Source organism: Eutrigla gurnardus (assembly GCF_963514095.1).
Source record: "Eutrigla gurnardus genome assembly, chromosome: 7".
Taxonomy (NCBI): Eukaryota; Metazoa; Chordata; class Actinopteri; order Perciformes; family Triglidae; genus Eutrigla; species Eutrigla gurnardus.
This window is the reverse complement of record NC_139921.1, coordinates 5620843-5645772: the sequence shown is the minus strand read 5'-3', so window position 1 is coordinate 5645772 and position 24930 is coordinate 5620843. Positions and strand designations below refer to the sequence as shown.

General features: G+C 44.5%; 1 protein-coding gene across 1 annotated transcript in view; it reads right to left on the bottom strand.

Annotated features, from left to right (window-relative positions):
- The window catches only part of LOC311015917 (uncharacterized protein), a 546979-nt gene that overhangs the window by 465020 nt on the left and 57029 nt on the right, over positions 1-24930 (bottom strand). Inside the window, exons 5-6 of the mRNA XM_084013359.1 lie at positions 6411-6533; positions 5619-5741 (exon numbers count right to left, since the gene is read on the bottom strand). Of these exons, the coding sequence (XP_083869485.1) occupies positions 5619-5741; positions 6411-6533 (246 nt within the window). The remainder of the gene's footprint in view (positions 1-5618; positions 5742-6410; positions 6534-24930) is intronic.

Sequence of the window (24930 nt, the reverse complement as noted above, 5' to 3'; positions counted from 1 at the left end):
CTAGTTGGAATCATATGAAGCTAGCATAAGCTGGCTAGCATTAGCTGATCGGGTAATATAAGGAAACTAGCACATGGTGGCTAGGGTTAGCTGCCAGACTAACATGAGGAAGCTAGCATAAGCTGGCTAGCATTAGCTGGCAGTCTACCTGCCAGAATAACATGAGGAAACTTGTGTTGGCTTGACTGTGTTGTAGCTAACAATGAAAACTCCTCAGCAAGATCTAAAACAGTTTTTAAAAAGACTGAACTTTTTCATTAATTGACCTTTAAACTTGACCAGCAATGATAACCAGTAGGGTTGCACAGCTCTTTGTGATGAACGGTTCGATATGCATCTACACAGGTTACGATTCGATTCAAAAACAATATCCTTTTATTACAGACCGATTCGATTCGAATCGATTCCATACAGTGTAAGAACGATACGATTCGATTCTATGGTTAATATTTGTTGTAGATATTTTATAAAATAAAGAAGCCGATTCTATGAAAGTGACAGTACTATAGTTTCTTTTCAAATACCACATATCCCCAAACATTGTGGCTGTATGGCACTGGCAAAAAAAACAAACAACCAGAACAACAAAATCACATGTCAATGTATTTATTTTTAGACATGGACCAAAAAAAAGTCTGGCTGAATCGTTCCATGGTGGTCACAGGACAGTGTCGTGGACGCTACCCGTGCTGCGGCCGCATCTTGTGGCGTAAGTTGAGACACAAGCAATCGACATTCAAAGCCGTCCGTCTCTCACGTGCGGTCGTGGAGTGCCTGCGGTCACACGGCAGCGTTGCAGCCGCCTATCTGTGCTGCGCCCGCCTCTCCACCTCCACCTCCTCCATGTTCTGTGTTGTCCCTTGTTTATAACTCATACAAGCTAGCCAGCTACGGCGTTTCGCCGGCAGCTTCAGCTCTCGCGTTGTTTTAGAGACGCTGGTGTAATGCCGCCCATAGATATGATGCCGGTGACCGCTTCAAAGTCTCGCGATACTCAATCCATGACTCTGTAACCGATTCATCTAGGAATTCATTGATAATTCGTATCGATTGAGGAGGCTGCTACCGATGCAGCCGTATCTCTCACTTGTTGAACCGAATATCCGGTCGCATCGGTTTATCGTTTACAACCCTAGTGTCTAATCATGTGGCTGATGAATCAAAGACATTTACTGAAGAAACATTCTAGTAGTTCTTATTCTAAATCCTTGTCATTCAGAGACAAATGTACATAAATATACAAGTGTATGTGCAATAATGTATGGAGGAGTCACAATATACCGCCCACTTTTTGAAATCCCCCCGACTTTTACCGTCTAAAGTCAGTGAATCTGTCGATTCTGTTTAAGTTTCACTTTCAGTTGTGAATCAGTTCATTTCTGAATGTTTCTGATGTGAGATTCTGTTTGTAGCTGCTCATCACGCAGATTCTTTTGGGTCGAGTCATTCTTATGTTGACAAAACTCAGAGAAAAGTTAGAATAAATGTCTTTGACATGACGATCACTGTGTCCAGGGTTGCCAACACGCTTTCACCATCACTGGCTGCGTTTCCGATCGCAGCCAGCGTTTCCGAACTTTTTGGAACTACTTTTACTTCTTTACCTTTTGCAGTTGGGAAAACCAATCAAATCGTTCAGAATGCAGATAGAACCTTGTAATTCCAAGATGGTTTGTTGTTTTCTGAATGAAAAACTATATTTACAGAGCTTTGCTGGAGGCTTGGACCACCGGCAGCAGCCTCAGAAGAGCCTCCTCTGAAGCAGAGTATTCCTTCAGGTCAAACACGTCCAGATGTTTTTCTGATGACAGTAAGATGAGGGCCAGAGCTGACCACTGACCAGGAGACAGTTTATTGGAGGAGAGACGTCCTGAAGTCAGATACTGTTGGATCTCCTCCACCAGAGAACGATCATTCAGTTCATTCAGACAGTGGAACAGATTGATGCTTCTCTCTGGAGACAGATCCTCATCAACCTTCTCCTTGATGTACTGGACTGCTTCCTGATTGGTCTGTGAGCTACTTCCTGTCTGTGTCAGCAGACCTCGTAGGTGTTTCTGATTGGTCTCTAGTGACAGACCCAGAAGGAAACGTAGGAACAGGTCCAGGTGTCCGTTTGGACTCTGTAAGGCCTTGTCCACAGCTCTCTGGTGCAGATGTGTTAGTTTAGGTTTGTGTCTGGAGACTTTAAACAACGAGGAGGTTGTTTGTTTTTCTGCCATCAGATTGACACCAGAGTTGATGAAGGTCAGATGGACATGAAGAGCAGCCAGAAACTCCTGAACACTCAGATGGACGAAGCAGAACACCTGGTCCTGGTACAGTCCTCTCTCCTCTCTGAAGACCTGTGTGAACACTCCTGAGTACACTGAGGCTGCTTTGATATCGATGCCACACTCTTTCAGGTCTGATTCATAGAAGATCAGGTTTCCTTTCTGCAGCTGCTCAAAAGCCAGTTTTCCTAGAGACTTAATCATCTTCCTGCTCTGTGGACTCCAGTGTGGATCCGTCTCAGCTCCTCCATCATACTTGACGTTCTTCAGTTTGGACTGAACCACCAGGAAGTGGATGTACATGTCGGTCAGGGTCTTGGGCAGCTCCCCTCCCTCCCTGGTCTTCAACACGTCCTCCAGAACTCTAGCAGTGATCCAGCAGAAGACCGGGATGTGGCACATGATGTGGAGGCTTCGTGAGGTCTTGATGTGGGCGATGATCCTGTTAGCCTGCTCCTCATCTCTGAACCTCTTCCTGAAGTAGTCCTCCTTCTGTGGGTCAGTAAACCCTCTGACCTCTGTTACCATGTCAACACACCCAGGAGGGATCTGATTGGCTGCTGCAGGTCTTGTGGTTATCCAGAGACGAGCAGAGGGAAGCAGTTTCCCCCTGATGAGGTTTGTCAGCAGCACATCCACCGAGGTGGACTCTGTAACATCAGTCAGGATCTCGTTGTTGTGGAAGTCCAGAGGAAGTCGACACTCGTCCAGACCGTCAAAGATGAACGCAACCTGAAACCCTTCAAACCTGCAGATTCCTGCTTCTTTGGTTTCGGTGAAGAAGTGATGAACGAGTTCCACCAAGCTGAACTTCTTCTCTTTCAGCAGGTTCAGCTCTCTGAAAGTGAATGGAAACGTGAACTGTATGTCCTGGTTGGCTTTGTCTTCAGCCCAGTCCAGAGTGAACTTCTGTGTTAACACTGTTTTCCCGATGCCAGCCACTCCCTTTGTCATCACTGTTCTGATTGGTTCATCCCTTCCAGGTGAGCCTTTAAAGATTTCTTCTTGTCTGATGGTTGTTTCTGGTCTGTCTGGTTTCCTGGATGCCGTTTCAATCTGTCTGACCTCATGTTGGTCATTGACCTCTGCAGTCCCTCCCTCTGTGACGTGGAGCTCCGTGTAGACCTGATTCAGGAGGGTTGGGTTTCCTGCTTTAGTGATGCCCTCAAACAAACACTGGAACTTCTTCTTGAGGTAAGACTTGAGTTTACGTTGGTACACTGCAGCAGTGGTTCCTGGATAAACAACAAAGGAACCCAGTTAGTGGATCCTACAGACCCTTTTACAGTCTATGAACAAGCCATGTTTTAGAACCATGTATTCCTATAGAAAAAAATCAATCAGGTTCAGCTGATGAAGTGAAAATATAATCCTCCACCCTGAGACGCCACCATTGAAAACATCAACAGAACATGGAGGTGTCCTCGTAGAAGCCCATTTTAAATACACCTTTGTTTTTCATCTACCAACAATTTAGTTATACGAGCTGAAAGTCACCAGTTAACACGGTCACTGGGTGAAGTGAAACACCTGTTCCTCTGAAACGGTGGTGATCCTGTCTGAACTCTGTAGAACTTGACTCTGTTGGAATATCGATTCTGACAACCGAACACGTAACAAGCAGACATTTAGATGCTGCTAACAGTTTAAATTCACTGTTTAAAGCTTCTAACTCGTCTGGATGGTTGAAGCAAAACCACATAAACGTTGACATCATGCGTACACATATTTATGATGAGATCGGCTGTAATCGGGTCTGTAGACAACCAGAGAACCTAAACATTGAAGTTGTTTGCAGCCTATTAGGAGAAAATATGAAGTTCTTCATGTTGAATCCTTCTCTTCTTTCCACCATGTTAAATCTGTTAAAATCCTCTTACTGATCTGCAGACAGTCAGCCAGCTCCTCCTGCTTCATTCTCCTCAGGAAGTGCACTGTGATCTTTTGAAACGCCTCTCTGCTCCTCCTCTGCTCTTCATCCTCACCAACCAACAACTCCTCGTCCTCACTCTCCAAGCATTCTGGGTAATCTGGACTCAGGACCTTCTGGATCTTCCTCAGCTCGTTCTTCACAAAAGTGCTGATGTTCTCCTCCAGCAGCTGGAACAGAAGGATAAACTGAACATGAACTCTAAAGAACCCAACATGGGATTCATGTGTGGGTCTGAGCAGCATGGAGACCACTAGAACCTGTTCAGCATTGAGTCTGTAGTTGATGTGGTTAATAGTGAAAGGTGAGCTTGTACATGTACTCACCATAAATATGGAGTCCAGGTGTGTTTGATGCTGCTGGGTCAACGGAACCTCTGAGATCTCCTGAACTCTGTAGAGAAAACCAAGTTTAAAGAGTCACTAAACCACAGACTGGAGATGAGAAGTGGACGTCGTCATGGTGACGTTTGGCATTTCCACGGCCATTAAACCCTGGCCTGTTTCTTCTCCCACACTCCTCCCTGTGTCCAAAATCAACGTTGCAAGATTTGTCCACCTCTAAATGTTCAACTCTGTAAACCATCCTCCAAAGAAACAGGTGTAATTTCCTACACGTCATAAGTCTCCCATCTGCATATAGATCAATGAAAATGTAAATTTATGCATGTGTGTATCTGGTGCACAGAAGCCTTCTGTGTCCTAGGAAGGCTCCGACCTGCAAAAATTGGGGAAATAAACAAGAAACATCCCTTGACTCGGCAGCGGCTGTGGCTCAAAGGTAGTGATGTCCAAATGAAGCTTCATGAAGCAATTTCTTTATTTTCTGAGCCCAATAGATGGCGCTCTCTGTTCAACAAAGGGTTGAAAGCAATGGAAATATATCGGCCTTCAACCCTTTGTTGAACAGAGAGCGCCACCTATTGGGCTCAGAAAATAAAGAAAATGCTTCACAAAGCTTCATTTGGACATCACAAATCAAAGGTAGACTCGTCCTCCAAGATTGGTGGTTCTATTCCCCTCACTGCTTAAGAACCGGTGGAGCCACAACAGCAGCCCTCCACATGCCAACCTAATCTTAAATCCCTGGGCTGCCGATCATCATCTGCTTTCTATTGCTATGTCAAACTCCATAACAAAGAAATATTAGCCGCTCAAACGGTTTTCTCCTCACTGTCTCTTTAAGGTTTGATTCTTTATTTATTATTTTTTAGTTTAATCTCAGTTAAAAAGGATTGAATTGGTCCTTTCTGTTCGAGCTTCAGTGAAACACGACACTGTCTCTCTCTCATATCATCGTGGCTCAGAAGACCTAACAGGTTGCAGGATTCAGGGCTGGTGGACTTGGAATTATTGTTTAAGGGGCTAGTCTAGACCTGATTCATCCTGTAAGGAGAGTTCAGTTTCATTTCTTACCTTCCATCAGCAGCTTGTTCAGCTTTAAAAAGAATAGGGTGAGGCATAGAGCGGTCACTCTTTATGGATACACAGCTGGGTCCAGGTCCAGGTCTAAGGGAGTCTGGTCTCTGCTGCTGCATCCTGATACAATTAATACAATTTAAGGAAATATTTTCCCAAGATTCTCACTAGTTAAGCTTCATTCATCACAATATAAGCCACAACACGAAATTATCAAAAAACTTTATTATCACAGTATGTTTGGCAGTTCAGACCATCACATTATTCATTCAGCAGACTTGACTTAATGTTGATGGACGTGTGTTTTCTTGGTTCAACAGACCAACAGAGAATCTGAATTTCCCAGTTAAACTTTTATTCCTTTCATTCAATATTTGAAGCTGATCAGCTGAAGTGTCAGCAGGTTACAGTGTTGGTCCAGGTGTATGTCAGGTTAATATTTAATCTGAATGGCTTTTTATTTGACTTATCATCAAACTTTACTGCTTCTTCTTCTCAGACAACTAAAAGTACAGAGGTCAATTAAAGCTTCTGGTCTCAGTGATTGTTCACCAAAGTGAAAACAAATGGATTCAACAGTAGAGTCGACATAGATTCAGATCATCCCCTACATGGACTACAAAGGCCTGGACCAAGACCTGAGAACGACACTGTCTCTCTCTCATATCATCGTGGCACAGAAGACCTAACAGGTTGCAGGATTCAGGGCTGGTGGACTTGGAGTTATTGTTTAAGGGGCTAGTCTAGACCTGATTCATCCTGTAAGGAGAGTTCAGTTTCATTTCTTACCTTCCATCAGCAGCTTGTTCAGCTTTAAAAAGAATAGGGTGACTCATAGAGCGGTCACTCTTCATGGACACACAGCTGGGTCCAGGTCCAGATCCAAGGGAGTCTGGTCTCTGCTGCTGCATCCTGATACAATAAATACAATTTAAGGAAATACTTTTTCCAAGATTCTCACTAGTTAAGCTTCATTCATCACAATATAAGCCAAAACACGAAATTATCAAAAAACCTTATTATTACAATACTATATTATCGTGATACATAAGTCCCCCCCTCCCCTTTTAATTAAAGCTTCTGGTCTCAGTGATTGTTCACCAAAGTGAAAACAAATGGATTCAACAGGAGAGTCGACACTAGATTCAGATCATCCCCTACATGGACTACAAAGGTCTGGACCAAGACCTGATTCTTCACCTCAGGACACTCAGATAATAAAAAGGTTCAATTTTAAACTCAATAAAGCGATCTAGTTAATATTATGTATCTTTATGTTGTTGAGTGAGAATCATGATGGTGGAGTGATCTGAGTCCTGGACACTTGGAGATCCTCGTCTCACCTCTGAGCTTTGGTCTGGCTGTCATGTCCCCCATCCTGGGTGGTTTTAGAGGGAAGGACTCCGTCCTCTCGGTCCTCACACTGATTCATAGCAGAGTCTCCACCTGCTGGCAGAGACGCACACTGTCACTACGGCAACACTGACAGCAGAGAGGCAAAGTCCCGCCCCTTCCTGTGTCGCCAATGGGATCTCATTTCTAAACGGCGAGACCAATAATGTTTTAGTCCCGTTTAAGTTGCTGAGTCTAGATGACAGGAGTAGAATCTCAAAGGCTTTCAGGACACAGGATGACATAACTCTAGAAAACTAACGTTAGCTTTAGACAACAAAACCAACGTTAGCTTTAGACAACAAAACCAACGTTAGCTTTAGACAACAAAACCAACGTTAGCTTTAGACAACAAAACCAACGTTGGCTTTAGACAACAAATCCAACGTTAGCTTTAGACAACAAAACCAACGTTAGCTTTAGACAACAAAACCAACATTAGCTTTAGACAACAAAAATAAGGTTAGGTTTAGACAACAAAATACTACATAGAAAAAATAAAATACTACATAGACATAGTACACAATGTTGTTTAATGCTTAGAACGTTCTTTTAAAGGACCTTTTTATCCAGATACATTCTAACTGACAATGCTGACTTCAACTAGCATCGCTAATAAACATTTACAAAATCTTGAAAAACCAAAACCCTGGAGGCAATGCCCTTCGGACTTATTGAAATTACTCCCTGTTTTCCATAAATCATATTGACTTTTTAGACATCGGGAACCCTTTATTTAATTGCAAATGTCAGCAGTTACCAAGTGTGTCGTACTGGTACGACATAAAGGAGATTTTTTACCGTGTTTTATCCTTCTTGTATTTAACCGTTGTTGACACGGAGCCATGTTTAACTTTGTCTTTTAACTAACGGATCCATGTCGCCCAATCAACATGAAGTGAGGTGGACTACGAGTACCATGAGCAGAGGACCTAATCAAGGACTACCATGCAAGTATTATCTTCATTGGTTATAAATCAAAGCTGATGATCGGCTATTCAGTTTATTATGTCAAGTTGGTGGTGGTCTTTGTTTGGACCGAAATATGCATCATAGAAACAGAGTTTGAATAATTGATAGTTAGAATGACTCAACTTCAATTATTGCATTAAAAACTGAATTTGTCTTACATGTCTTACATTCTCTTACAGTTTATTACATGTACGTCTGTAGTATGTTCTGTTTTGAAACTAGTTTTCACAGTAAAAATACTAGTAAATATGAAAGTTCTGCTTTGTTATTAGCTGAATGTTCTTAAAGTATCCACAGTAAAAGTACACAGAGCAGTGTTGTACTATAATACATGATTATTATGATTATTCTTACTGATGCATTCAGGTGGAAGCTGTATTTTACAGCTTCAGTACTTTTACTCCAGTAAAGACTGAACATTTTCACATGTATGTTTGAAATATCAGAAACTGTCACTTACCAAACTGTTCACACGGAGGAGAGACGACGGGACGATGTGTAGCAGATCTCATACACCAGGAAGTAACCAGGGATCAGAGTCCAACCATCACCATGATCCGGGTTATTTATATATGGTATAAAGCACCTTGAATTCAAGTTGCATAACAGAACAATAAAACAATTCAGTAAAGGTTAAACCATTTAAAAGCAACAGAAATACAGACAAGAAGTCCACAAGATAAAAAAGGGGATGAGAACAGTAAAAATATATAAAAAGTAAGAAAATACAAACAGATGAATAAACAGTAAAAACATTCTGAACAGAAATGTTCCCAGAGCAGATTTAAGAGATTGTAACTTGGAGGCAAAACTCAGCTTTTCTGGAAGTTTATTCCAGACATGAAGCTGAAAACTAAGAAGCTGCCTCTCCAGGCTTTGTTCTTGCTCTGGAGACAGGAAGCAGACCAGCACCTGAAGACCTGAGGGGTCCGCCCGGTAGTGATGTCCAAATGAAGCTTCGTGAAGCATTTTCTTTATCTTCTGAGCCCAATAGATGGCGCTCTCTGTTCAATAAAGGGTTGAAAGCAATGGAAATATATCGGCCTTCAACCCTTTGTTGAACAAAGAGCGCCATCTATTGGGCTCAGAAAATAAAGAAAATGCTTCATTTGGACATCACTACCGCCCGGTATATAACACAGGAGATCCGTTAAGTGCTTTATAAACAAAGAAAATCATAAATACATCCTAAATTAGTTGTGGAATCCATTTCTGTAGCTTTATAATTTTTTTCAAATATGTAATCTGACAGGACCCAACCACCTTACAAAGTATACCATATTTCTTTTTTACTTCTGATGCCCATGGTTTACAGATTCATTATTAATTGTCATTCTGAAATTAGTAGTGCTTAGTAATTGTTCATATATTGAGTATAAACAGTCTCACAACTGTTATCACAGAAAATTATTATTGGGGGGGCAATGAGGGGGTCTGATTGTTTATAGGAGGTGCTAGTGAATTCTGACACCAACAAATAATACCATAATAGATATAGATGTACTGTTCCCGTGGCCGTGCTGATACACTACATATTGTCGAATGCATGTTACTAAACGTTTATCATAAAACAAACACAAGCATATTTAACTACTTTTAATGAAATGAAGTGCAAAACAACAAGCACAAAAAACAATACAAATCCACCACAGAGAACATCTGTGGATTTACAAGAGTGTAACTGAGAATTGTAGCACAGTGTATAGTTGTATACAGTATACTCTTACAACTGTCTCTGAACTCACTAAATATGTTTTCTCTCTCCTTCTGTTCTCCTCTCCTTCACTCTCCACTCCTGTCTTCCTCTCCTCTAAACTCCTCCTCCTCACTCTCCACTTCTGTCTTCCTCTCCATTAAGCTCCTCCTCCTCACTCTCCACTCCTGTCTTCCTCTCCTCTAAACTCCTCCTCCTCACTCTCCACTCCTGTCTTCCTCTCCTCTAAACTCCTCCTCACTCTCCACTCCTGTCTTCCTCTCCATTAAGCTCCTCCTCCTCACTCTCCACTCCTGTCTTCCTCTCCTCTAAACTCCTCCTCACTCTCCACTCCTGTCTTCCTCTCCGTTAAGCTCCTCCTCCTCACTCTCCACTCCTGTCTTCCTCTCCTCTTCCTCCCTTCTTGTCCTCTAAACTCTGCTTCACTCGCTCTCCAATGCTGTCCTTCTCTCTTCTCCTCTCCCCTCCTCCTCCTTTCTCTGTTCTCCTCACCTACTACCGCCCCTTCGTCATCCTCGCTTTCATCCTCATCCTCCAAGTCCGTCATCACTCTGTCCTGCGTCCTAAATCACCACCACCATCGTCCACTCTTATTTGCTTTTTTTTCCCAAATTGGTCCATTTCGCTCTGTTGACACAACCGCTAACTAGCCGCTATGCATCAACCACCGCTAACGTGAACGTCAAATTCAGCCTGCCGTCTGCGTGCAAACCAGCCAATCAAATCGCACGACACAGGAAAAAAAAACCCAATCACCATAGGAACATTATAAACAATATTTCTTCAGATGATTGATTGTTAATGTCTCAGTGTCTTAATTTGTTCTATATTTGTTATAGTTTTTAATCCATAAATATTTAGAGGGGAGGGGGGGCAAAAGGGGGGCGCAGCCTTTTACAGGAGGGTCTTGAGACCCTGCTTGCCCCCCCCCCGCGCCGTCATTGCTCTGGTTCCTCCACATAGTCTGGTCTGGTCTCTGGACTAATGTGAGCTACTATTGTAGACCTCTAGGGGACCACAGACCCAGGAGACAGCATCTGGTTCCTCCATTTAGGATTCAGGGACGTCAGGACGACAGGAGGACGATCTCAACGCTGAGACGCTTTAGAGACACAGAGGAATTTATCTCTTGAGTTGAAATATTTAAACTCACACAAACACGACTCCGTTGCCGTCCGGCAGGAATTGCCGTCCGTTTGTGTCTCTGCGTTGACTTTGTGTGTAATTGAGTGTGAAAATGTGGCGTTTGGTGTGAACACAACGCGACATCTTTACAGCCACGAAGAAACAAACGCTACATCCTGATAGAAACGTGATCATCGGATTTCAGTCATGAACACGTTCAAATCTGGAGCAGCTGAGTTACTGAAGACATACTCACACTTCCTCAGACCAGGTCTCAGTCTCTGCTGTCCCCCATGGTCCACCCTGCAGGAAGACATTCAAAGACCTCAATCAGGTCCACCATTAAACATGAACCCCAGTTCCTCAGTCAGAGACGGAGACACAGTCTGGATCTGTTGTCCATCTGTCCTCACCTGAGAGTCCAGTCTGATGTCTGTCCATCTGTCCTCACCTGAGAGTCCAGTCTGATGTCTGTCCATCTGTCCTCACCTGAGAGTGTCCAGTCTGATGTCTGTCCACCTGTCCTCACCTGAGAGTGTCCAGTCTGATGTCTGTCCATCTGTCCTCACCAGAGTGTCCAGTCTGATGTCTGTCCACCTGTCCTCACCTGAGAGTGTCCAGACTGATGTCTGTCCATCTGTCCTCACCTGAGAGTGTCCAGTCTCCAGTGTGGACCCTCCAGTCCAGCAGACAGCAGCTTGACTCCTGAGTCTCCTGGATGATTGTAGCTCAGGTCCAGCTGTCTCAGATAGGAGGGGTTGGAGTCCAGAGTTGAGGCCAGAGAAGAACAGCCGTCCTCTGTGATCAGACAACCTGACAGACTGAAGACACACACTACTGTCACTTCTGGGGACTTTACGTAGACTTAAGGCGGGTCCACACCGCACCGACTGCCCGACTCGCGTCGGTAAATGAAGTCGGGCTACTTAATATGGCCGACTCGAATGGCGGATTACACATTTGAATCGGCTGAAATGAACGCCGACGTGGGCCGATTCGAGCGAACACACCAAGGAGACTCATGTCACGGACGCCGACTCTCTCAAAGACGCCGATTTTCGGTCCGGTGTGGACCCGCCTTTATGTCCATTTGTCCACTTTTTAAAATGAGAAAAAGTGATATTTGACTTTTGTTGTGTTGATGTTGTACTGGGTGGGATAAGCGTGGCTGAGTGATGGACAGAGATGGACAGAGGAGGACGTTAAAAGAAAGAATAGAGACGAGCTGAAATGATTGAGAGAGAAATTGAAGCGTTAGAAAAGAGAAGAAACAACAGTTGAAACAGTCTATGTGGTCTGTCTTCAGACCTGGTGTGCCAACAAAGATCTGGTATTGATTTTAAACCGCAAAGAAAAAAGGCAGTAATTCAATAACATTTCAACAATGTTTATAGTTTTCATATTGAACTGGAGGAATTATGAATAACAAGTACTCTGATAATAACAGTAAAATACAAAACACAGCTTTGAAAATGTGCTTCTTAAGAGTCTCAGAACATATGAGGCATTCAGGTGTTCAACTGCCAGTTGGAAGAAAAGAGTCTGTCTTGATTCAAAGCTCTGTTCTCACTGTCAGCGTTCCTCTTTGAGAGCAGCCGTGTGAACTTATCTATCGGCTCTAGATTTCACCGACCTGACTGACGTTTATCACCTCCACTCTCTGATCGATCTGTCAGCTGTCAGTGAGTCTCCTCAGTTGTCACCATAGAAACGTCACTCACAGAAACTCCAGTTTGCACAGATTTGATTAAGTTCGGAGTTAACGTTTCACCCCGTTGCATTACTGGGTAATTTAGTGTTTGTGAGTAGCAACCAGTGAGATGATTTAGCCTCCAACCATCTGAACCAGTGTAGTGATGCTAACGCTGCAGCAGTAAAATGGAAACGCTCCGTCATCATTAGGGATGTCCCGATCCGATATTTGAATCGGATAGGCCGCCGATATCAGCAAAAAAATGCATATCGATATCGGATCGGCCTGAACGGGAAAATCCCGATCCGGACTCCCGATCCAGTTTTTTTTTCAAAACTCCGGTCCGTGTTTTCCAGCACACCTAGCGCACACCTCGCGACCTGTCCAGCATTCCCTAAACAACAACAAGACGGACTTGTCTGTGCATGTCCCACTAAGAATTTAAAGTTATCGATAAAAATGTCAGCTGTGTGGGATTATTTTACCCTAAAAGACGAAAAAGACAAAGAGGCGGAGTGCAATACTAAAGTCAAGCTTTGAGACATTTAGGGGGAGCTCTAAAACACACAACGCTTTCACAGCTTCTGACGCTCGCGTTTTGAAGTAAACCCACTGTTTTAAACACGCACCAAAGCGTTATGACGCGGACATAAAAGCGGAGCCTCCGCCTCTTCGCCGCCGCCACTCAGCTGTTGATCCTCGGAGCGCCGGGGTCGGCTGCGCTCTGAGCGACCGGGAGCCGCTCCGTGAGTCGGTGTCCAGCTCATGGAGCCTGCTAACAACAGCGATTCATTACCATAGTGTAGAGTTATGATTAGCGTAATGCGTAAGTCTTTCCTGCTTCCTAGTGTTGCGCAGCCAGGTTTTCAACCTGCGCAAGGCTGGGAAAGAGCGCTCGGATGCCGCGGGGAGGCTGATGGGACGGCCGCACCCCCTGCACCCCTAGTTCCGACGTCTATGCTGCTAACTAGGGCTGAGCGATTTTATCGATTCTGCAATATAAATCTATATTTTGTTTCCACAGAAAGTATAGATTTTTTAGCCACGAGTTTCAAATCCCCCTGGCACTCTGCTCGCTGCGCCGTCTGGTCTGAACTGCACTATCGGTTAACACAGGCGCCGAAAGGAAGCGTGCTTCGTTCGCGGTGCTTCAGCGGCCGCCCGGTTCACGCCGGCATGACGCCAGGTTCACACCAGCTGCTGCAAAGCGTCACGGCCACGAAAATCACGCATGATCCGCTGCCCCCCAGTTCAGACCAGACGCGTATTTCTCCGCGACGGTCGACAAGTGCTTCTGCTCAGCTGTTATTCATTCAGAGCTATTTTTTTCATCGTGGGTAAGTAAATAACCTCATGAAATTAATAAGCCATATTACTGTAGACACCCAAAACCCCACCCCCCGCCCCGTAGCCAGCTCACTCCGTTGCTCTGTGTATGTGTGTGTGTGTGCAGGGCCAGCCCGTGGCATAGGCCATATAGGCAAATGCTAAGGGCGCCGTCCATCGGGGGGCGCCACGCCAGTGCCACAAATGGTAAAACATTTTTAAAAAACAAACAAAAAAAAGTTGGTACCATTACAAGAAATAATCCCACGTTAATTAAAATGAAAAGCAACGCCTATTTAATAGAAATAATATTTGTTACAACATTACGCCCCCCCCCCCCCTCCCCCGCACGGTGCGCTCCCTTCCCGTATCATGATTCTTTTTGGACGTCACCACATCAAAAAATCAACACAAGATGTCAAAACGGCCAAAACTGTCCGGTGCCCAGGGAAGAAAAAAAAGAAAAGAAGAGGAGTAGAAACGAGAAAAAGACAGAGGTAACGTTACATGAAATTATTTATCTGTTACAGATAGTACCCAGCAAACATTTTCTCGACCTGCGTCTAGATGAAGACGTCTAATCGACGTCGCGTCACGTCGTGACTATAATTCGACTGTTTTTCAACATCATAAAATAATATCATGGCAAATATGACCTTATTAAATATGCATTTTAGAGCGGTTTAACTGAATAAACACTGCCAAAAAACGTTTTCTCAACCTGCGTCTAGATGAAGACGTCCAATTGACGTCGCGTCACAACGTGACTTTAATTCGACTGTTTTTCGACATCATAAAATAATATCATGGCAAATATGACCTTATTAAATATGCATTTTAGAGAGGTTTAACTGAATAAACACTGCCAGAAAACGTTTGCTCGACCTGCGTCTAGATGAAGACGTCCAATCGACGTTGCGTCACGACGTGACTTTAATTCGACTTTTTTTCGACATGATAACATTAGGGGGAATACGATCTCAAAGAAAACATATTTAACTGAAAAAACACTGTCAAGAATGATTTCCTCTATCTACTGCTGTGTCGAGATGCAGATATCCAATCATGTCGGGACGTCTGATTAACGTCGGGCAGGCAGGTTGATCTGACGTCTACCTGAGGGCCTGAAATGACCGTCATTTAGACGTTGTTTCAACGACATATCAACGCATGAATGTTAAAAACTATTCGAAATAATGGAAATATGTTCGTGAATTTAAGAAAATAATTTAGTGTCATATTGGCAATGTGGGCTAAAATGTTTGTGATTCTAGCATCCATCTAGGAACTATTTTTCCTCGCGTAGTTAGCGCACCTAGCGGTTTCCTACGCATGCACAAGAAGAACTTTGCAGCGTCAGTTGACGAGGAGGAGACACAGACACCTGTGAAAGGTGAGTTACTAAAAGTACTGTAATTTAAAATGAAACCGTGTTTGGTAAGACATTATACGTTTATCAGTTGCATGTTAGAGTTTTGATTTTGTTGCTGCATCGTGTATTGTTACAGATAGCTGTTTTTTTGTTGCTTTTATCCGTAACCGAGTGGCGGCTATCAGCCGAGTTAGCTGCCGTGTGAAACTAGCCCTGAGTTAGCTCACAGGCTACGTGAGGTGCTCGATGCTAAACCGAGCCGAACATCTGTGCAACTCTCGGTTTAGCATCGTTACAGAACCATAACACTTTAAGGGGCCGTCCAGACGGGCAAAAACGTAATTTTTTCTCCGTCTTCCTCGGCATTGTTTCAAGAATATTTGCATCTAGACGGATCCACCGAAAATGCTGTAGTTCATATGCCAGGCCTATAGGTGTCGCTTGACATACACCTAAAGGCCCCCACACACCGCCCAGACGTCCAACTGCCTTATCCGACCACTCTCCGCCCACTCTGTTGCCTCTCGTCTGACCCGTTCGGCAGAAAAGTTGCGTTGTACACACCGCTTCGACGTGCTTCCGACAGCACAGCAGCGTGTACGTTCTGCGCCTGCGCGAGATGCAATAAGCCTCCTTAACAGCGGGTGGCGCTAGTCTCGTGCCAGTACTCCAAAACAGGAAAACAGGAAATGACAGAACGGAGTGCAGATAAAAACAATGCACACACAGTCTTGGTTCAGTATTCGTTCGACTCGAGAAGACCTTTGTGGACTAAATACTTAGCATTTCTGGAAAGATGACTCTGGCTAGGGTGACACTCGCGTTGTGTGCTCTCGGGCTCATTATTTTACGAATACGTCGTGAAGTCGTGGATCGTCACTTCCGCCCCGCACACACACCGACATTGGATACTCTGATTCGCTAGCACACCGCCAATCAGAGTATCCAATGGCTCAGACGTCCAACAGCCCACCTCCTCAGACTTCGCATGCTCAGTCTGATCAGACAATGTCCGCGCGGCTCCGAAAGCTTCCGACGCAGCTGTACACACCAAACATATGTGTTCCCGACCTCGTCCGAGCCTCTCCAAACGCTTCAGACGTCCAACGGTTGGGCCGGTGTGTTCCTGCCTTAAAACGTGACGGAGAGACGGAGCATGCGCAGAAGGTTTTCGCTCTATAATTTGTTCTTGCCATCTATAAAGTGCATTTAACATCTGAATAGGCGCTCTGTAAAAATGTTTATTTTTTTATTATGCCCTCTCTCCAGCTGCTGTGAAGAGATGTGATTTTTTACCAGAGATTAGTCCATGTACTACTTGTATTTTACAGTATGGGTGAACATTACTCAAGTATTTTTTACTTTATCACAGGTGAGTTTATTTACTATGAAAGTTTTGACCAGGTTCACCATTCCTGTGATATTTTAAGTTTGCAAATGTGAAATTTGCTGGTGTTGTCTATTGGACTTTTTGACCTCTTTGCATTTTAAGGACTTTTTTGCTGAAATTGATAAGTTAATTTAAATAGTTGTAGATTAAAGCATTGAGAATTGCACATGTATACAGCACAAGAGCTGTGCTTGTCATAGAATGTATGGATGTGGTAATGCCAGTTATGTAGGCACTAGTTGAAACTAGATTTAGGTAAACATATTTTTAAATGCAATACATTACATCTGTATTTTGACAAAGGTTGATATGCCGTCGAAATGACGTCGGTCATGAGAACGGCGTCAGAAAAACTTTTAATTTCAGCACCTCTGGTAGACGTCGAATCGAGCTGCCTGACCGACGTTAATTAGACGTCAAATAGACGTCACGTAGAGACGTTGAAAAGTCGTCTGTACGACGTAATAATGACATAGATTGAAGTAGCCTGCTCTGTGAGCCGTTGATATGTCGTCGAAACGACGTTGAAACGACGTGAATTGATGCCGTCGAAGAGCCGTCGAAATCCGACGTAAGAAAAACTTTCATTTCAGCACCTCTGGTAGATGTCGAATCGAGCTGCCTGACCGACGTTGATTAGACGTCAAATAGACGTCAAAATGTTTGCTGGGCAAGGAAGGCTGAGGAATAGTCACCCACTTATATTAATAATAATAATAATTAAAACTGCGAGCAGTATCGTGACGGGCCCGAGCTCATATGCGGTCGTGGAGTGCCTGCGGTCACAGGGCAGTGTCGTGGACGCTGCCCTTGGCGCGGCCGCCTCTCCAGGCGCAAGTCGAGACACAAGCGATGGACACCGAAAGGCATCCGTCTGTCACGTGCGGTCGTGGAGTGCCTGCATTCACACGCGTGGCAGCCGCCTACCTGTGCAGCAGCCACCTCCTCGTGGCGCGAGTTTAGACACAAGCGATTGACACTCAAAGCCATCTGTCTGTCACATACACACATGTTCATTGCTTCCTGACATCTCTCCTCCTCCACCTAGTGTGACCTCTCCTCCTCCCCCTGTGTTCTCCTTGCAAGCTGAAATGAGAGGAATTAGTTATAAAAAAAATCAGGTGTGGCTTTAACTTGGAAAAAGTGACTAAATCAATGACATTTCCTGTCACCAGTAGGTGGCGCTCTGACAGAGTGAATGTGAAAGTGCAGATGTGTTCAGGAAGGAACTCTAATCAAGTGTGCAAAGTTTGGAGCAGATCAGAGAAGAAACACTGAAGTTACAATAGTTTGGATGTTAAAGACAGAGTTCAGCTGACAGCTGTATGAGATGCATGTAAAGTGTGTCATCTCTCCTCCTCTCTGTGTCCAGGCTGAAATGAGAGGAATTTAAAAAAAGGAATTAAAAGTGGCATGACTGTTGATCTGGTGTGATCCAAAGTGAAACTACATTTCAGTCACAGAGCTCACACACATGTCTCTGCCTTCATGACATCTCTCCTCCTCCCCCTGTGTGACATGTCTCCTCGTCTCCCTGTGTCCTCCTTGCAAGCTGAAATGAGAGGAATTAGTTCTAAAAAAAATCAGGTGTGGCTTTAACTTGGAAAAATTCACAAAATCAATGACATTTCCTGTGGCCAGTAGGTGGCGCTCTGACTGTGAGTGAATATCAACGTGCAGATGTGTTCAGGAAGGAACTCTAATCAAGTGTGCAAAGTTTGGAGCAGATCAGAGAACAAACACTGAAGTTGTAATAATTTGGATGTTTATGGCAGAGTTCAACCGACAGCTGTGTGTGGTGCATGTGGAGACGTGTGCCATCTCTCCTCCTCCCTTTGTGTCCAGGCTGTAATGAGAGGAATTAAAAAAAGGAATTAAAAGTGGCATGGCTGTTGATCTGCTGTGAGGCAGATTGAGCTGCATGTAAGATTCACAGTTCTCCATGTGTCACTGAGTGATCTCTGTCTGTCTCCATCTGGTGGTCGCTGTGCGCCTGTGTCTCTCCCCTCTATGCTCCCCGAGTGAAGATTGAGTGAAAACCTGGCTGATTTACACACTTGGCTAAAAACATTTTTTTTACCTACTTTATCATGACTTGAGGCGGTGGGTCCAAGAGGCTTTTTTGTACAGCTCCACTTGGGCTATCTAGGAAAAAATATTACATGCGTGTACGCCCAACCTAGAGGGAGGGCTGTTGCTGAGAAGATGGGCATAAAATCGGTCACATTTCATTGTGCCATTAGGTGGCACTCTACCTGTCAGTTAAAATTGCAGTGCAGTTGTGTTCAGGACGTGATTGTTAACAAGCATGAATATTTTGGAGCAGATCGGAGAAGAAACGGTGAAGTTATAACAGCTTTAATGCCTATGGCGAAAGTTAAAAATAGTAGCGCAGTCAAGGCGTCGCCGTGGCCACGCCCCTAAATATTCTGGACATCTTTGGCATACTTTTTGTCCGTAAGGCCTTTCCAACAACATATCCAATTTTGGTATCGATCGGATCAACGGTATAATCAGTTTTTGATTTAGCGTGACCCCTGTGAATGGCCAAAAACAGGCAAAATCACCCAAAAACTGCAATATTTGGGATTTTCTGGAAGTGGCAAATATGACTCCATTTAGATGAAACTTGACATACATGTTCTTTCAAGCGATGTCAACATAGGTTTTGAGTTTCGTAATTTTAGGGTCAAAGGTTATAGAGTTATGCTAATTGCATTTTGGTAGCCACACCCTCTAATGTTCATTGGCCGATATCTCCTGATTAAATGCATATTTTCAAAACCTTTTCGGACCATATCCATAGCTAGGTCTAAAGAGTATGCGTACCGAGTTTCGTCCAAATCGGACCAACGGTGTCCGAGAAATGCACAACGTCCTGTTTTTCATAAAATCCAAGATGGCGGAAAATTTTTCCAGGCGGACTTTGGTACTCCAAGAGGATTTTTTGTAGAGGAGACATGTTTGCACATGTGTGCAAAGTTTCATGTCAATCGGAGTTACGGTGCGGCGGGGCTGGCGATTCTCCACTCTAGGTGGCGCTAGCGAGCAAATTTTTCGTGGGTGAATGCGAAGACGCCAAATTCTCAAATTTTTCGCCAGGCCCTATAGACACTCCAATTTGCGTTAGTTTTTTTTCACGCTCAGACCCCCAAAACGCAGGTCGAACTCGTGAAAGAATAATAAGAAAAAACATTCGAATAACAATAGGGCTTCGCAGCCCGACGTTGTCGGCGCTCGGGCCCTAATAATAGTCATAATAAACTAATAGTATAAAGCAGCCATCCCCAATTAGCGGCCCGCGGGCCAAATCCGGCCCGCAAGAGCAAAGTGTCCAGCCCGTGCGGACCCAGTGACACTATGCAATAACCTGCCATAAGGTGAAACAAAGAGTTCCGTAAAGTTGGAAATATATTCACAGATTCGGGATCAATAAATCTGAAGAGAAACGTTTTCAAACACAAATGATGCCTCTTTCCCCCCGTAATATCATAGACTACGAGCTACAAGGACCAAAACCCAGATTTTTTACATAAATAAGCCGTCCTGTCTGAACGGAGAACATTGATCTCTATGTGCAGCCGGCAGCCGGGCGACTGCGCAGGGACCGTCTGCAAATTACAAGACAAAAGCAAGACGCTGCAAACAAAAATCATTAACTCCACTATTATACAATAATGTTTTCCTCTTGTGCACCACTTGCTGTAGTGCTGTTGTTTTTTGTTGTTGATCAAAATATTCTCCAGGGGCATTCAAATAAATAAATCGTTGATATTGGACTTATTTTCTTTCAAGTGTACATTTTTATCTGTCCCTCAACACAGGCTATGACTGCTACTACTATCTGCTACTACAACCAACTACCACTGGTAGTACTAATCATTACAATAATAATACTTCAAATAATAGCAGCAACAATAATAACATTTGCACATAAAATAATGTTTAGTGATCCAATGAAAAAAACAGTCAATTTGGCCCTCGATTTGGCAACCTGGACATAATTTGGCCCTCGGTGAAAACTAATTGGGGAACCCTGGAAGGCTCAGCACTGTGTTTTAGTCATTTTTGTTTTCATCTTTTCTTGAATGCTTTAACTCCTCAACCCCATTTAGTATGTCAACATTTTGTATTAGTACCAGCAGTTTGTAAGAAATTGGTCAGTAATTGATGTCATATTTTGGTTCTCAAAATTTACCAAATTGATGCATTAAAATTCAATCTATTAAAATGTTTCTCCTGGGGGGACATGCCCCCGGACCCCCCTAGAAGATCGCAAGACCCCCCACGAAGAATCCTGTGGGAAACTCTGCTATTGGTACACGAAACTGGTAGATCGGCCCCTTAATCATGATTGATTCTGGGCTGGACCAATTACAGCCGAGGGGCGATGCCCGACAGTGTACAAGCATTGTCACAAAAAAAGTTTTTTCATTGTCTTTCCATCGATACCTGGTGGGCCGGTCTCGGCTGAAAATGCCCGGGCCAATTTTTGGTCCCAGTCCAGCCCTGTCTAGAAGTCTTATGTAGTGGGAGCATATCAGTGATATACTTCAGCCCTAGACCATGTAGTGATTTATATGTGAGCAGGAGGATTTTGAAATTCATCCTCTGACATACAGGGAGCCAATGTAAGGATTTAAGAATTGGTGTAATGTGCTCACATTTTTTGGTCTTTGAACTCTAGCAGCAGCGTTCTGAACAAGCTGTAGCTGTAGACAGTTTTTTTCGAAAGACCTGCAAGGAGACCATTACAGTAGTCTAGCCTACTAGTAATAAAGGCATGTACAAGTTTTTCTAAGTCTTGAGCTGACATGAGCCCTCTAAGTCTTGCTACATTTTTGAGGTGATAGTAGGCTGATTTTGTTACTGATTTAATGTGACGGTCAAAATGTAAATCAGAATCCATAACTCACATTCTTTGTATTATTATTTGATTTGAACCTGTACTCATACTTTTTGTTACGACCCCAGCTCGTTGGGGAAAGGGGAAATAACAAATCATCGGATGGAATCGGTTTGGCAACAATTAAATAGTTTTATTAACAGGGAAGGTAAAAGGCAACACAATGAACTAAGGAAGGAGGAGGCTATTCCCAAACCAAAGGTACAAAAACTACAAAACTGAAATACAAAACAGGAATAGCACCCCTAAGTCCAACTTGGGAGAAACAGCGTTTTCACAATACTCAGATAAAGTGAATCACACACACACACCACAAACGGAACCGCGCACGTTCCGGCTAACAAACAGGAGTTTACAGGAGTCCACAGAAACCACAAGGCATTAGGAACCAACAATGAGACACAGGGGGCCAACTGCTCACATTAAATCATAGCGGCCTCGAGTGACTCTCTGCTGCTGGCTTTTAAACCGGCAGGTAACGAGCTAAGGCTGGATGGGCCGGCGAACTGAAGCAGGGCGACCCAATCGCAGTGCAGGAGAGAGAAGGCAGACCCAGGCAGGCGAGCAGGCAGAGGAGAGGCAGGAACCAGGGGCACCAATCAGGAGCGAGGGCTGGCACACTCCATCTGCATATTGGAGCGAGATGACAGACACCGGGGCAGGGCATAACAGCCATGGGCCGTGACACCCCCCCCTTAAAACACAAACTATAAAATTTGTTGACACCAACCAACATCTGACATGCATACGATATACTTACGCTGTGGACAGGGCATCTGCAAACATGTTCTCAGACCCTTTTTTATGCTGTATATCTAAGGGGAAATCTTGCACCAGGAGAGCCCACCGCATCAGACGCTGGTTGTGATTATACATGCGCGACAAAAACACAAGTGGATTATGATCAGTGTAGACGAGAACCGGCAAAGGACTGGACCCAACATATACCTCAAAGTGTTGTAGCGCGAGTAGCAGAGCTAGGGTTTCCTTTTCGATGGTGGAATAGTTAGCTTGGTATTTATTGAACTTGCGCGAATAATAGCTAACAGGATGATCTATTCCTTGCGCATCTTCCTGGAGTAGCACAGCACCAGCCCCAACAGCGCTGGCGTCAACCTCTAGTTTAAAGGGGCGAGAGAGATCAGGAGCGGCGAGGACCGGAGCATGGCAGAGGAGCGACATAACACTGTCAAACGCATTTTGACACTCCGGAGTCCATTCAAAATTGACCTTCGGGCTGAGCAGAGATGTGAGGGGGTAAACAACTGTGGAGAAATTGCGGCAGAAATTTCTGTAGTAACCCACCATTCCTAGCAATCTGCGCAGCTCGCGCCTGGTGGTGGGAACCGGGTACCGAGTGATGGCTTCTATCTTAGCATCCACCGGTCGTACCTGGCCCTGACCCACTTGATGTCCCAAATAAACCACGGTAGCTTTCCCAAACTCACACTTTGCCAGATTAAGGGTGAGAGAAGCTTGGGCCAGACGTGTGAATACTTGTCTTAACACTTTCATATGTTCCTCCCACGTGGAGGTGTACACAACAAGATCATCCAAATACGCACTGCAGTTATGGATGTCCCCCAGGACCTGGTTTACAAGGCGCTGGAAGGTGGCGGGAGCATTACACAGGCCGAAAGCCATAACATTGTACTGCAAGAACCGATCGGGTGTCACAAAAGCAGCTATTTTAGAAGCGCGTTCAGTGAGAGGGACCTGCCAATACCCTTTCAATAAATCCAACTTACTGACGTAGTTTGCGTTCCCCACATTATCCACACAGTCCTCCATCCTAGGTAAAGGATACGAGTCGGGGACCGTCACAGAATTAACTTTGCGAAAATCCGTCATGAAGCGAGACGAACCATCAGACTTAGCCTCCAACAGGCAAGGAGAGCTCCACACGCTGGAACTAGGTTTCGCCAAACCGTGCTGCAAAAGATAATCAGTTTCTTGTTTCATTAAAGCGCGTTTTACGGGGTTGGTGCGGTATGGGCCTCTCTGGCCGCGAACAACATAAATGGGACACCCTCATCCCAGCTCTTCCCCGTCTCTAAACAATACTTGCGCAGCATGGACTTTAATGTCTGGTGCCAACGCTCCAATGCGCCCTGAGACTCCGGATGATAAGCGCTTGACACGATGTGTTGGACATTTAACGTTTTAACGACCTCTTTAAAGAGTCGCGACTGGAAATTGGTGCCCTGGTCAGTCTGAATGACTTTCGGGAGTCCGAAAATAGAAAAAAACATAGTCAGCGCCTTGATAACATGGCTAGTGGTTATTTGGCGCAACGGGACAGCTTCGGGAAATCTGGTGGCAGCACACATGATTGTTAACAAATATTGATTACCAGACTTAGACTTTGGGAGGGGGGCCAACACAGTCAACGATGACACGATCAAAGGGTTCGGTTACAGGAATGGGATGCAGTGGGGCAGGTGGTATAGTCTGATTAGGTTTTCCGGTGACTTGACAGATGTGACAGCTACGACAGAAGCGAGAGACATCCTGTTTTAATCCTGGCCAGAAGAAATGTTGTAACAGGAGCCGATAGGTTTTTGTAACGCCAAGGTGTCCGGACCACTGGCTCTCATGTGCTAATGACAAGACTTGCTGTCGGTAACAAACCGGAATCACGATTTGAGTTACGGCATTCCAGTTTGAGGTATCATCACTGGAAGGGGACCACTTACGCATTAGTATGCCTTGATCCACATAATAAGCTACATTATCCCTGCCAACCTGCTCTGAACTTACAACACTAGCAAAACACTTCTGCAACGTTGGGTCAGTCTTCTGTGCAGCACACAAACGATCACGGGTGACCGGGAAAGCAGTACCGTCAGCGGTTGGAGGTTGAGGAGCAGGGGGCTTTAACGCTTCCTCCTGCAGCGCGCGAGGTGCGTCAACATCCACCCGTTGAGTCATCTGGGCGTCACCTGAAAAAGCTGACATCATCACAGTGTCATTCAGAGAAATTTCGGGACATTTTTGCGATTGTGCACGAGTGACTGCACAGGCGGGATACAGACCAGAGGATGAAGTTGGCTGCTCGGCTAGGTCGGGGATATCTAACACCTCCAAGGCAGGTGTCACTCTACCACCAGCCACATCATTCCCCATTAACATGACAATGCCTTTTATGGGCAAAGCAGGACAAACAGCCACAGGAAAGGTACCTGTTATCAAAGGTGATTCGATATATAAACGATGCATTGGCCTAGGGATATAACCCATTTCTATGCCACGCAATGCAATAGTGTATCCACACGAGGATTGCTCTGAAAACGGCAACGCACTGGTCAAAATCACCGACTGTGAAGCACCAGTGTCACGCAGGATGGATATTTGGCTCTTGTCAGTGGACTCTCCTGTCAGGGACACATACCCTTTAAAAATAAAAGGGTTGAAACACC